The sequence below is a fragment of the Rhincodon typus genome, chromosome 29 (genome assembly GCF_021869965.1).
Source record: "Rhincodon typus isolate 14 chromosome 29, sRhiTyp1.1, whole genome shotgun sequence".
In the NCBI taxonomy this organism is placed as follows: Eukaryota; Metazoa; Chordata; class Chondrichthyes; order Orectolobiformes; family Rhincodontidae; genus Rhincodon; species Rhincodon typus.
The window spans coordinates 14,106,664-14,119,095 of record NC_063360.1 but is presented as its reverse complement, the minus strand read 5'-3'; the positions used below and the strand labels follow the sequence as shown (position 1 = coordinate 14,119,095).

Below are 12,432 nucleotides of genomic sequence, written 5' to 3'. Positions count from 1 at the left end.
GCTTAAGTTCCTGGTTTTGGAGAAGGTTATCCTTAGTCCTCATTCAGTGGCAAGTAAATCTCAAATGTGAACACCAAGTTCTGTTAACATCAGCAAGAAATCCAAGAAACTTCACACAAAACTGGATTAAAAACTGGATGTCTGTGGCACCAAGTCTGTACAATACATTTCTATATGGTCCATTAAGATGTCTACATAGCCAAGTTATTAAAAGAACGTGCTAGTATGTTGCACCTTGTGATACAACTGAGCAAATGATTTTCATATTATAAACTGCACTGAAGTGCAGTCACTATTCTTACACAGGAAAACACAGCTGGAAATATTGCACAAAGCTATGTCTTACATGCAGAAAATGAGATTTAAGACCAGCCATCTATTTTAAATGGTATTACCTACCTGAGATATTGCTTTGAATGCAGTGGTTTTGCCAATCCTTTCTCCACTTTTGCTGACTGATTCTGCAGATTGCTTTGCTGATCTTGTTGCTTCTTCTACTCCTTCCCTAATTTTCTTACCAATATCAGATTTACCAACTTCATCTAGGCTCTGCAGCATAGAAAACAGTACGTAAGTAAATTAAATATTTATCAAATTGCATTCTTACAAATAGGAACACAAAACCTGGCAATAAGTTCTTCTCCCAGTTATAATTTATTCTGAGTTACAGTACCACAGGTACCTTTGCCAAGTTATCATAGAAACATGGAAAATATGGGCAGGATTAGGCCATTTGGCTCCTCAAGAGCTCTCCACCATTCAACATGATCATGGCTGATCCTCTATCTCAGCACCATACTCCCACTCTCTCCCATATCCCTTGACATCTTTAGCTTCTTGGAGTCTACTTCTTCCCTAAAAATATTCAGTGCCTGTGCTTCCACAGCCTTGCATGGTAGAGAATTCTGCAGATTCAAAAGATATTTCTCATCTTAATCCAAAATGGCCTATTGCAAAGCTTGAAACCATGACCCCAAGCAATCGCCCCTGATCGTCTGTCCGGCCCTGTCAGAATTTTCTAAGTTTCAATGAGATCCCTTCTCATCCTTCTAAACTCCATCAAACATACACCCAGTCGATCCAATCGCTCCTCACAAGGCAAATCAGCCATTCCAGAAATCAGTCTGGTGAACCTTCGCTGCGTTCCTTCTATGACGTGGTTTTTTTTTAATGCAAGATCAACATTGCACACAGTACTTCAGTTGTAGTCTCATCTGTACAGCTGAAGAAAGACTTCCTTGTTCCTGTACTTGAACTGTCTTGAAATGAAGCCCAACATACCACTAGCCTTCTGAACTCCATGCTGCATCGACATGCGAGCTCTCAGTGACTGGTGTACAATGATGCACAGGTCCCTTAGTATGTCAATATTTCCCAAACCATCACCAGTTAAATAATACAGTGCCATTCGTTTTTCCTACCAAAGTGGACAACTTCTCATTTATCCATATTATACTTTATCAACCATGTCTTTCCCCATACACTCAACTTGTCTAAATTGCCCTGATGCCTCTTCATATCCTCATCACTCTCATTCCGTAGTTTCATGTCGTCAACAATCTTGGAAACATTATACCTGATTCCCTCATTCAAATCATAGATATATATTATACATTGCATTTATTAGTCTTCATGCAAGAGTCCAGACGCTTGGGAATCTTTACAACCATGGTCCATACCTTAGTCTGCTCTGCCTCACTTGAGATTCAAGTTCTTTCACTTTGCAGAAATCACAAAAATCCTGACTCATTTTTCCCCATTCTAAACTAGGTTTGTTGAGGACAAATGCACCACTGGCATTGCTCATTCAACTGAAATCAAATACCTCTCATGGGGAATGGACAAAAAGTGTTAAGATCTATTCTGCTGTTCTTCTGACTCCCTCTCCAAACTTGGTGATTTAATTTGTTTTTATTAAGTATCCTTTTTGATTTTTTTTATAGTCACTCACAGGATGTGGGCATCTCTGGCCAGGCCAGCACTTACTGCCCATAGCTATTTGCCCAGACAAGTGGTCAACTATTACCTGCCCCCTGGGAAAATAGAATGGGCAATAAATGCTGGCCTAGCCAGAAACGCTCACATCCCATAAGAGAATACAAAAAAAAAATTATTTAGCTCTTTAATTCTTTAAAGTAGAATTGTACCCACAGATCTTTAAAAACAAATCACCCCTATCTAGCTAAATATCATGTTATGAAAGCCAAACAAGGTAAATTTAGTGGATGCAACTGGATCAAAAAATAAGGTGATACCTCAGTTGATACTCCTTATCATAAATCATCTATGCGATGAATTAACTTATTAAGGATCGCTGGAATTGGAGCATCACTTAAACAATTCTGGCATTGTTTAGAAAGGTTGAACACATCAGATTAACACAACTATGAAGAACTCCTACAGTCAGGGGTTGAGCTGTGTGTAGTACTCAAGGGAATCAAAGATGACGAATGGAATTCATGTCACACTATTAGTTACAATGAAGCTGAGGGATTCCAATCCTACGAATCTCTCTGTTGAAAAGCAGAAACTGTGGAAAAAAATAACTTTTATAACAATTTTCTCATGAAGGTTGTATCTGGCAAGTCCGGAGCTGCACTCACCTCTTTAACGGTTTCTGAAAACTCCTCCAACTTTTTCTTAAGAACTTCAGAGGTTTTGACTGTCTCAGATTCAATTGTTTTCTGAAAAATAAACACTTTTTAGTCTTACTAAATTACAAGTTTGTGATTCTACTGCATGAAAATGTTATTTTAAAAACTTACATATTTTTTCCTTGCTCTCTGCAGAGCCTCTGATTCTTCTAACCTTTTAGCTTCATCACGAAATTTCTTAATACTGTCCTTCATTTCTTTATTTTTGGCCAATTCCTGTTTGATATTGTCTAATAAGCCAGTAAGAAAACCTTTCCTCCCTTCTGATGTATAAAATCGAACCTATAAGGAAATAAATTACAAAATTTAATGAACCTCAATCCTTGTAAATCTATCAGTGCTTCAGTATTTAGGCCTTTCCATAGATGACTCCACCCTCAACATCTTCTCCTAAAGCCAAGAGTTCTTCAGTATGTTGAAGACTGAATGAAGCATTGGATTTAAGCACAAAGACATTGTTATTTAATGTATATTTATGTTGACACCATCCAAACACCAGCATGCGTATCTTTAGTATAATAAGCCAAACACTCAATGTAAAGGAGGAAAACTTCTCATTCAAGACCTCATCACTATTTGAGCCTTGGTCATGCCACAGGAAGGATTTAATGGACTTAGATTAAGTTGAGTACAGATTCACCATAACAATGCCAGGGAATCAAGGGTGAAATTTTGAGGAAAGACTGGAGAAACCTAGCTCACATTTCTTTAAATTTAGAATTTTCAAAGGGAAAGTAACTGAAGGGATTTTCTGATCCTCATAACAGACAGAGACTGAATAGGAACTAAGCTGGTTCCTCTGGTGGCAAAATCGGTACAAGGTGCACAATATTAAAGTTAGAGATTGGCTTTTTACGAGTGAAAATAGGAACTAATCTGCCTCCCCACTGAACAATAGGGGAAATGTGGAATTATTTCAGTCAAAAGACTATGGATGCTGGATCAACTGACCGTTAAGACTTGAATTAATACTTTTATTAGGTAAAGGTACCAAGGAGCACAGATCAAAGAAGGGTAAACAGAATCTGTAATCAAACAGACAAACCTGAGGCATTGACGGACCTACTAATCCTACTCCTCTGCTGCCTTGACATTGGCAGAAGAGCATCAGCAATAGCGGAGGTAAGCCATCTATTTGTTGCAGCAAACCATCAAAGTCAAAAAAAAAAATCACAGAACATCATAACCAAAAGATCGCTATGTTATAGAAAACCTATTAGTCAGCTTTTAATCATCCAGCTCCCCTCCCACTACATTGCAGAAGTCCTGATTCAACAAAAATCCATTGGCACAATGAGAATAGCAACAACTGGGCAATCAAAAGCTGCATATCGTCCTGTAAATGATAACGTAAAATAAATGCTTTCCTTGACAGCACTGTTTATGGTACCTGATTTTGGTCTAGAGGGGAACGGTTGCATATTCTGTACATGTAAGTTCTGTTGTGCACTGGAACTTGTGACTTTGTAGACAAAAGATAAATACTTCTTGCAAGACACATCTGAGGAGAGATTTATAATAAACATATTAATAAGAAAGAACTTACATTTATCCAGCATATTATTGTTTCTCAGGATAACCAAGAGACTCATAAAAAAGGTACCTGTCTAGTTATTACTGTTATGTGAGCAATTGTCAAAACTAATGCGCCAAAGAAACAAAGGACAAATATTCATATCCATGGCAAATTAATCTAGTTTTTTTTGGTTAGGTTCTTTGGGTAGTGCCACAGATGAAGTGATGAAGCAAATAACACAACACAACACAACCTGTAAAGAATCTATTCAACATTATGTTGATGTATTTCAGGACCTCACATTGTAACTTTTTTTTTTTTTACAAATCTGGGTGCAGTGGCCCTTGTTCACTCTCATGACCATTGCCTCCAAGACCCAACAAGGTCATGTACAGTTTAGTCATTTCAGAAAGGTTATTAAAACCATTCACAAAGAATGCTGGAAAAACTCAGGTCTGGCAGTATCTGTGGTTACAGAAACAGAATTAAAGTTTCAAGTCCTTATTACACTTCTTCAGAACCGAACAGTCTTACCGGATTCGAAACATTAACCACGTTTCTCCTTCCACAGATGCTGCCGGACCAGTATTTTCTGCGGTCGTTTCATATTTCTAGCATCTGCAGCATTTTGCTTTTATTAAAATCATTCAACTGACAATTTAACTCAAGTACTTAAATTATTTGTTTGTACAATGGTGGTTCTAAGAGGCTTTTTTTATTTTAGATCCAACCAATAAATCTATGAACAGAGCCATTAAAACCAATAGAATTGGTCATTTTAGATATTATTTTTCCCCCCCCAATTATCCTGAATGCCCACACCAGAAAATAAAACCTCAAGAGGCACGGAAAAGTTACAAGACAGTCATCCAAGATTATAAATCATGATCCTGATGCTTTAATTTTAATCCAAGTAACCAATTAGTTAAGAATTGAACCTACATATTTAACATTGCATGAAAACTTTGAAAGAAAAAGATAAATCAGTGCCAAGATCTTATTTTTGACAGTTTTCTCCATTTAGTATGTCAGCATGCAGTTCAATATGAGCTAGTGGCTCAATATTCACATGACCCTGCATCATAGGTGTTTGAAGTGACAGCCTACCACAGATATCACTGCTGACAATCTCATCATCACATATGCATCAATCAACTGAACCAATAGATAGTGATCAACAGCAGGAACCTGGACTGTTTCCCTTCCTAGCCAGAGGTGCTGCAGCCAATTCTAATGCTTCAGGTTGACAATTAGTTCAAACAACATTTTAAACCAAAACATAGAGACTGTGTCTCTGTATATCACCTTGATAATATTTTCCCAAAGAAAAGTATGAAGAATAATCAGAAAATCAGAATTATTATTTTGAAAACGTTCAGTAATTTTCTGATTCTAGCCAGGATAAAAAAGGGAATCCCAAAATGATCCCAATGCGCTTTGGCTGGGTGCGAAGGGGAATTGCCAGGGTTCCACGCCAATACTTAATGCCTTAGCTGGAACTTTAGATTGTGTCACAGTCTTAAATTTAAATAATTAATGTGTCACTGGAAGTTGCATTTTACCAAACACGCTTGCAGTTGAATCCTTATTAAAATCAAGAGAAAACTCAATGCTGAAAACCTGGAGTAAAAGCAGAAAATGCTGCAAATACACCAAAGGGTCTTGGCAGCACCAAGACAAGTTATCACTGCTAGAGGTGCCTTTCCTGAAATATTCAGCCGTCCTTTTAGATATGGACTGATTTGTATTTCTATTTTTGTTTACTTAATTTCAGTTCGATTCACATGTACAATTTCTGATTTCTTAATTTTGAAATCAGATCAGTAAACTTTACCAGCCTATTTTACTTCAAAGTATTTTCATTGTTTGATCTCTTACCATTTCAAAAATTCAATAAGGCTTTATCTAATCTTTGACAAAGCAGATTTTTTTATATAATGAAACAAATTTTGGGAATCATTCTCTCAAATCTGTCCAATTCATCAGTGTCACTCTGGAAATTTAGTGAGTAAAATTGAACATAATTTTCTAACTGCAATTGACACTAATAGATTAGGAATGCTAGGTAGCACATGTCTAAACTCCACAATCCAGACAGAAAACTTCAACATTTAATCAGTTTATTGAGTTATGTCACTGCTTCAGAATTTTCAATAAATTGATTTATTCCCACAGCCTTACCAAGCTCATCTAGGCACAGCGCACACAACATATGGCACAGAGACACCTATTTTTCACAATTAAAATACATTTAAACCATTAAAATTTCATCCTGTTGTGAAGCCACAACAGTTATCATTAAAGTCATCGGCCAAGACATACTATAGTTAATGTTTAGATTTCTTTTGGCTGTTAATTCTCAAGATTTAAAATGCTTTTCTCAATAGAACATTGAGAATAAGTGATCATTTCACCTATACTAGAAACAGTAATCGCAACCAGTAGATCTGTTTCTTGAACCAAAGGCATAATCTATAACTACAGAGTAGGCATACCACTGGAACAGGGTATTTACAGCACAATGATGTTTCTCCTAAAATTAATAATTTGAATCCTAAATGCGCAGCAGAATGGCTAGCCTTTTATCCCACACCCCACCCCAAAAAAGCTTTAACTTTTCACAATATTTTTCTAAAAATTTTGGTGTTAATATGATACAGCAGCCACTGGTGAAGAGATGTGTGCGCAACAGAACAGACAAGATGCTGGAGTCAGAGAAACATAGAATTATTGAAAGGTTGTGGATTTTAAGGAGGATAGAGATAGAGGGACAATACTGTGGAGATACCTGAACATGCAGAACCTTACAACTTGGCATTATGGACTGAAGCTAAGTCAATAACACTAGGATAGTAGAAAGGCTTTAAACTAAATAGTGGACAAAGGGACCAAGTAAGGGGAGATATGATAAAGTTGAAGGAAACAACAAAGTAAAGAGTTCAGCTGCAATTTGGCGACTGGTTATCAAAATGAGAGGGGAAAAGGCACAGCAAATAAATGCAAGAACTGCACTAGCAAGTAAGGTCAAAGATAGCAAAAATCGTAAAACAAAAGTTTAAGACTCTCCATCTGATTGCAAGCATCATTATTAACAAAATAAATGAACTGTATGCACAGATACAGATAAACATGTATGACCTAACAGGCAAAAGAGACACAGGTTGAAAGGTGACCAAAGCTGAGACCTTGAGTTTGATGGGTATTGCCATGATATAATGACAGAAGCTAGAAAAAGGTAAGCCCTGTTATTTAAGGATGGTATTAGTTCAGTATTTAAAGATGACCTGATAATGTGCAATGAATAGGAGGAATCAATATCTTCATGGCAAAGGAGTGTTTAGGTGACAGTGATCACAACAAGTATGAAATCCCATGTTCAGTTTGAAAGAGGGAAGTGTGCATCCATGGCTAATGTTCTAAACTTAAATAATGATAAGTATGAGGGTACGATGGCACAGCTGGCTAAGGGTGAACTGGGAATGTAGGTTAGAAGGTAGAACTGGGAAGATGTAATGGCAGACTTTTAAGAAGATAGTTAATAACGCAAAGATTTATCACAGTGAAATGCAAATGTTATTTGAGAAGGATGCATCACTTGTGGCTAAATAATGAAGTTAAGGAATAGATTTGGACCATATTTCTGTTAACATGTCAAGATTAGTGGTATGTCAGAAAATCCGGCAGATGTCAAGATCATCAAAGAATGACCAAAAAGGTGATAAAACAGAAAACAGACTAAGAAAGAAAACTAGCCAGTAACAAAAGAAACAGATACAAAGAGTTTCTATAAATATTTGAATAGGAAGAGAGTAATTAAAGCTAGAGACAGACACACACACACACACACACACAAAGGGAATGAATAACAGAAAGCAAAGATGCCTGGAACAATAATGCATGTCTCTATTCGTGGTAGAAGATTTAGAAAACATCCCAAAGTTAATTGAAAATCAAGAAGCGATAGACAGTGATGAAATTAAAACAACCACCATCACTGGGAAAGGGTGATAGGAAAACAATCAGACCCAAGGTCCCTGGGACTGAATAGCTTTAGTCCCAAGGTCTTTAAATAAAGTAGCAGCACAGATCATAGATGGTTGTAATCTTCTGAAATTTGGATTCTGGACAAGTCCTAGCAGATTGGAAAATAGCAAATGTAAAACCTTGAATCGAGAGAGGTAGAAAGCTGGAAACTAGGGGCTAGTTAACCTAATATGTGTGATAGGAAAGATGCTGTAATCCACTGTTACGGTGGCTATAGCAGCATACTTAGAAAATCATAATATGATCAGGCAGACCTAATATGATTTTGTGAAAGGGAACTTGACTAATCCAGTGTGGAGTTTGACAAAACAACACTTATGGTGGATACAGGAAGACTGTGAGATGTGGTGTACTTGCATTTCCAAAAGATACTTGATAAGGCTGTACAAAGGTTGCTGCACAAGATAAGTGCTCATGGTGCAGGGAGTAACATATTAGCTTGGATAAAGGATTCGTTAGTTAATCAATAGCACAGAGTAGTGACAAATGGGTCTTTGCTGGGTTGATAAGCTATCACTAGTGTAATACTATAGGGATCAGTACTAGATTTTCAATGTGAGTTACAAACTACATCAATGTTTTGGATAAGTGGACTGAATGTATGATAATTTGTCAATGACAACAAGACAAGTGGTGAAGTAAGTTGTCAATAAGAGGTAGAGTGTCTGCAAAGGTATATAGACAGGTCAAGTATCTGAGCAAAACTTTGGAAGATTAACATAGATAAATGTGAATTCCATAGGAACAGAAGTATACTTTTTAAATGGAAAGAGATTGCAAATAGATTGCTACACAGGGATCTGGATTAAGAACACAAATGGAATAATGCTGCTTATTGCAATGTGAATTAAATATAGAGTCATAGATTTATACAGTAGGGAAACAGACAAAAATGGGAATATTTTACTGCAACTGTGCAGAGCCCTGGCAAGACCAAATCTGGAGTGCTATGTACAGTTCCAATCTTATTTGGTAAAAGATATCATTTATTTAGAATAGAAAATGTTCACAACTTATTCCTGAGATGAAAGGACTTCTTTTACAAAAAAGGTTAAACAGGTTAGGCCTATATTCATTGAAGTTCAAAAGTATGAAAGGAAAGCTTACTGAAATACACAACACCTCAAGAGGGCTGGATAGAATAGACACAGAGGACGTTTCTTCTTCTGGGGAAAATTAAAACATGGGGACATCATTTAATAAGACATCCCCCTTTATGCCAGAGATGAGACTTGCTGTTCTCATTCTGAAGGCTGTTAGATTATGGAGTTCTCTTCCCCAGAAGGTTACAGAGGCTGATTTAAATAGAATTTTTAAATAGGTAAGGGAGCTGAGATGCAAACAGGAAAGTGGAGACGAGACCGCTAGCAGATTAGCCATGATCTGATGCCTGGTGGAGCTGGCTCAACGGGCTAAATTACTTATTCTGGCTCTTAAAACCTATGCTCCTTGAGCAGAGGGGTGGTGGATTAAATAAGACTAATTGCCAATTAGGATATGGGCAGAGTTATCAATTGGTTCAAGTTTTGGAAGGGTTAGAAGAACAGATGAAAGAACACTGGATATTTGAATCTGAAGATAACAAGAGCACAGATGAGGACTTCCAGCAGAAACAGATATGGGCTGGATAGTTGATGTTGCAACTGATCTTAAAGAAGTAAAGATTATGATCAGAAACTAAGCTTGGTTCAAATAGGAGGGTGAGGTCTGGTTCAGCCTGAGATGGTAGCCTGGGAGGAGAATGGAATTGGTGACATTTTCTAAAGTCAGTTTTCTATGGATTTTTCATATGCAAGTCTGCTGAATTCAATTTTCCTGAATACTTTTTGTTTCAAATTTACTCGAATCAAAACATTTTTAAAAAAAACATGTATTCCTCAGAGACCCACTATAACTGGTCCGTGCACACTTGGAGAAACTTCGTTGATTAATTAACCTGCATGCAGATATACAACTGCTGTGTTGCAATTAACAGAGCAGTTCAATCGGTCTCCCCTTAACTTTAAGGTTACTAAAGCAAAAACATGCGGGTTTCTATTTGTGTATGAATTGCAAAAGGTCAATGAAAATCTTTTCCTATCCTTACTTCAATTCACAATGAAAAACCTAAGAACAAGGAGTAGGCAATTCAGCCCCTCAAGCCTGCTCTGCTATTGAATGTGATTATGGCTGATCTCATCTTGGCCTCAATTCCACTTTCTTGTCCTCTCCCTAAAATCCTTTAATCCATTATTAATTAGAAACCTGTATCTCAAGTGTATTCAGTATCCTGATGTTCACCGCATTCTGAGGTAGTGAATTCCATAAACCTTTTGAGAAGCAATTCTGCATCAGTTAAATCTGCCACGACTTAGCCTAACACTATGACCCTCACACTAGATTGCCCAACAAGAGGAAACTTCAACACTACATCTAATTTATCAGTCCCCTTTAGCATCATTTATACCTCAATTAGATCTATCATCATTCTAAATTCTGATGTCAATAGGCCTAAACTGCATGATGTTTCCTCATAAGAGCCTTTCATCCCTGGCATTAATTTAGCAAACATTCTCTTAACTGCCCCAATACAAATATTGTTTGTCATTAAGGGGACTAAGACAATCGGCAGTATGCCACAGGCTATCTCACTAATGCTTTGTACAATTCTGTTTTGACGTTCTAAATGTCCTGTTACTGTTAGTTTTATAAAAGAATTCTAACAATTTCTCAACAACAGATGTTAAACTAACTGGTCTGTAGTTTCCTACTTTCTGCATCCCACCCTTTTGGAATAAGCATGTTACACCAGCTTTTTTTTTTCCTCAAATCACTGGAACCTTTCTGGAACCCAAGGAATTTTCAAATTGATTTTAAAAAGTTCCAACTTTTTTTTGGAATTAGAAACACCAGATGTTGACTCATCGCCTGTATTCCCGGCATGTAAACCCTTCAGTGATGCCACATGGGCACTACTTCACCCCGCATAGATTATAAATTCTCAAATTCAATCCCTAGTTGATACTGAAGTTCCTGATACCAGAGATAAATAGCAGCAATATAATCTTCAGCAAAAAGGTTTAAATTGCTACTCTGCTACTCTGTGATCCCAGCTAGTCTATGGATAGACTAGGCCCTACGCTGTCAAACAACTTGGCGACAGTCACTAACGCAGCTTAGATAAAATAAACAGTAAACGTCCGAGGGGAAGGGACATCAGGACCAAGGCAGATATCATCTTCGTCCGGAGATCACAGGCCCTAACTAACTGAGTTCCTAACCCACCACAGACTCCCTCACAGTAAGCCTGTGAGAGAACAGTCCACATGGGTAAATAAGCAAACAAAAACGGCAAGTACTGGCAAAACTCAACAAATCTGGCAGCATCTATGGATACAAAAATAGAGTTAACGCTTCGAGTCCAGTGATGCATCGTCAAATTCGGTTACACACGCAATAGGTCTTTTTGTGTGCTGCAGACTGTAATGCTCTATGACATGGCCTGGGCCCAGGGATTGGGATGAGCTTCTTCAGGAGTGCAGCTCAGTCCCACACTGCATAACGTGCACTATTCACTCAGTAACCTCCTCCCACAGCATGTCATTTTAAACTCTGGGGCTCTCAGCCCTGGCTGGCCGAGCTCGGGATACTTGCTTTACCAGACCCCAAGAGTCCCACCGGCTCGAAGGCGATATTCCTTGAAGGGAAAACGCGTTGCCAACCCCCGCTGGTTCTGCCATTGTGCCCATTGGTGTCTCCCGGAAGCCTCCACCTGAACATCTCGTTCTCAATCAGGTACCGGGAGACCCCTCTCCCCATCACCTGGACCGGGGCTCTCCTTCCCCTCACACTCACCCGGACCCCCACCTTTTCCACCCCTCACCTGGTGGCCTCGGCTCCCGGCCGCCGCCATCTTACCGCTCAATGACCTTCCACGGCGGAAGTGACGCAAAACAGACGCGTCACAATTCGTGCCAGCGCGCAGCGAACTTTGCGAGCCGTCGGTGAGATCCGTGGGGATTGCGGAAACAGACATGTCCAACCGATACTTACAGCCGCCAAAGATTCTTACAAAATACTTTGAATAGAGACAAAAATTGCACTGGCCTTCAAAGACTAAAGGGAAATTGTAGAAACTTGCTGCAGAAAAAAAAATGCCCTTCTTGCTTGTGCTGTCTCGTTGAAAGCGCAGTCCAGGTTAACCACATGTTCCAGTCTTCTGTCTGTAACTCTGCGTGT

General features: G+C 38.3%; 1 protein-coding gene across 1 annotated transcript in view; it reads right to left on the bottom strand.

The window, feature by feature from the left end:
• The window catches only part of timm44 (translocase of inner mitochondrial membrane 44 homolog (yeast)), a 37,482-nt gene extending 25,252 nt beyond the window's left edge, over positions 1 to 12,230 (bottom strand). The window contains exons 1-5 of the mRNA XM_020521802.2: positions 12,077 to 12,230; positions 4,045 to 4,155; positions 2,766 to 2,936; positions 2,604 to 2,684; positions 400 to 549 (exon numbers count right to left, since the gene is read on the bottom strand). Of these exons, the coding sequence (XP_020377391.2) occupies positions 400 to 549; positions 2,604 to 2,684; positions 2,766 to 2,936; positions 4,045 to 4,155; positions 12,077 to 12,229 (666 nt within the window). The 5' untranslated portion in view covers position 12,230. The remainder of the gene's footprint in view (positions 1 to 399; positions 550 to 2,603; positions 2,685 to 2,765; positions 2,937 to 4,044; positions 4,156 to 12,076) is intronic.
• Between the last annotated feature and the right edge of the window lie 202 nt (positions 12,231 to 12,432).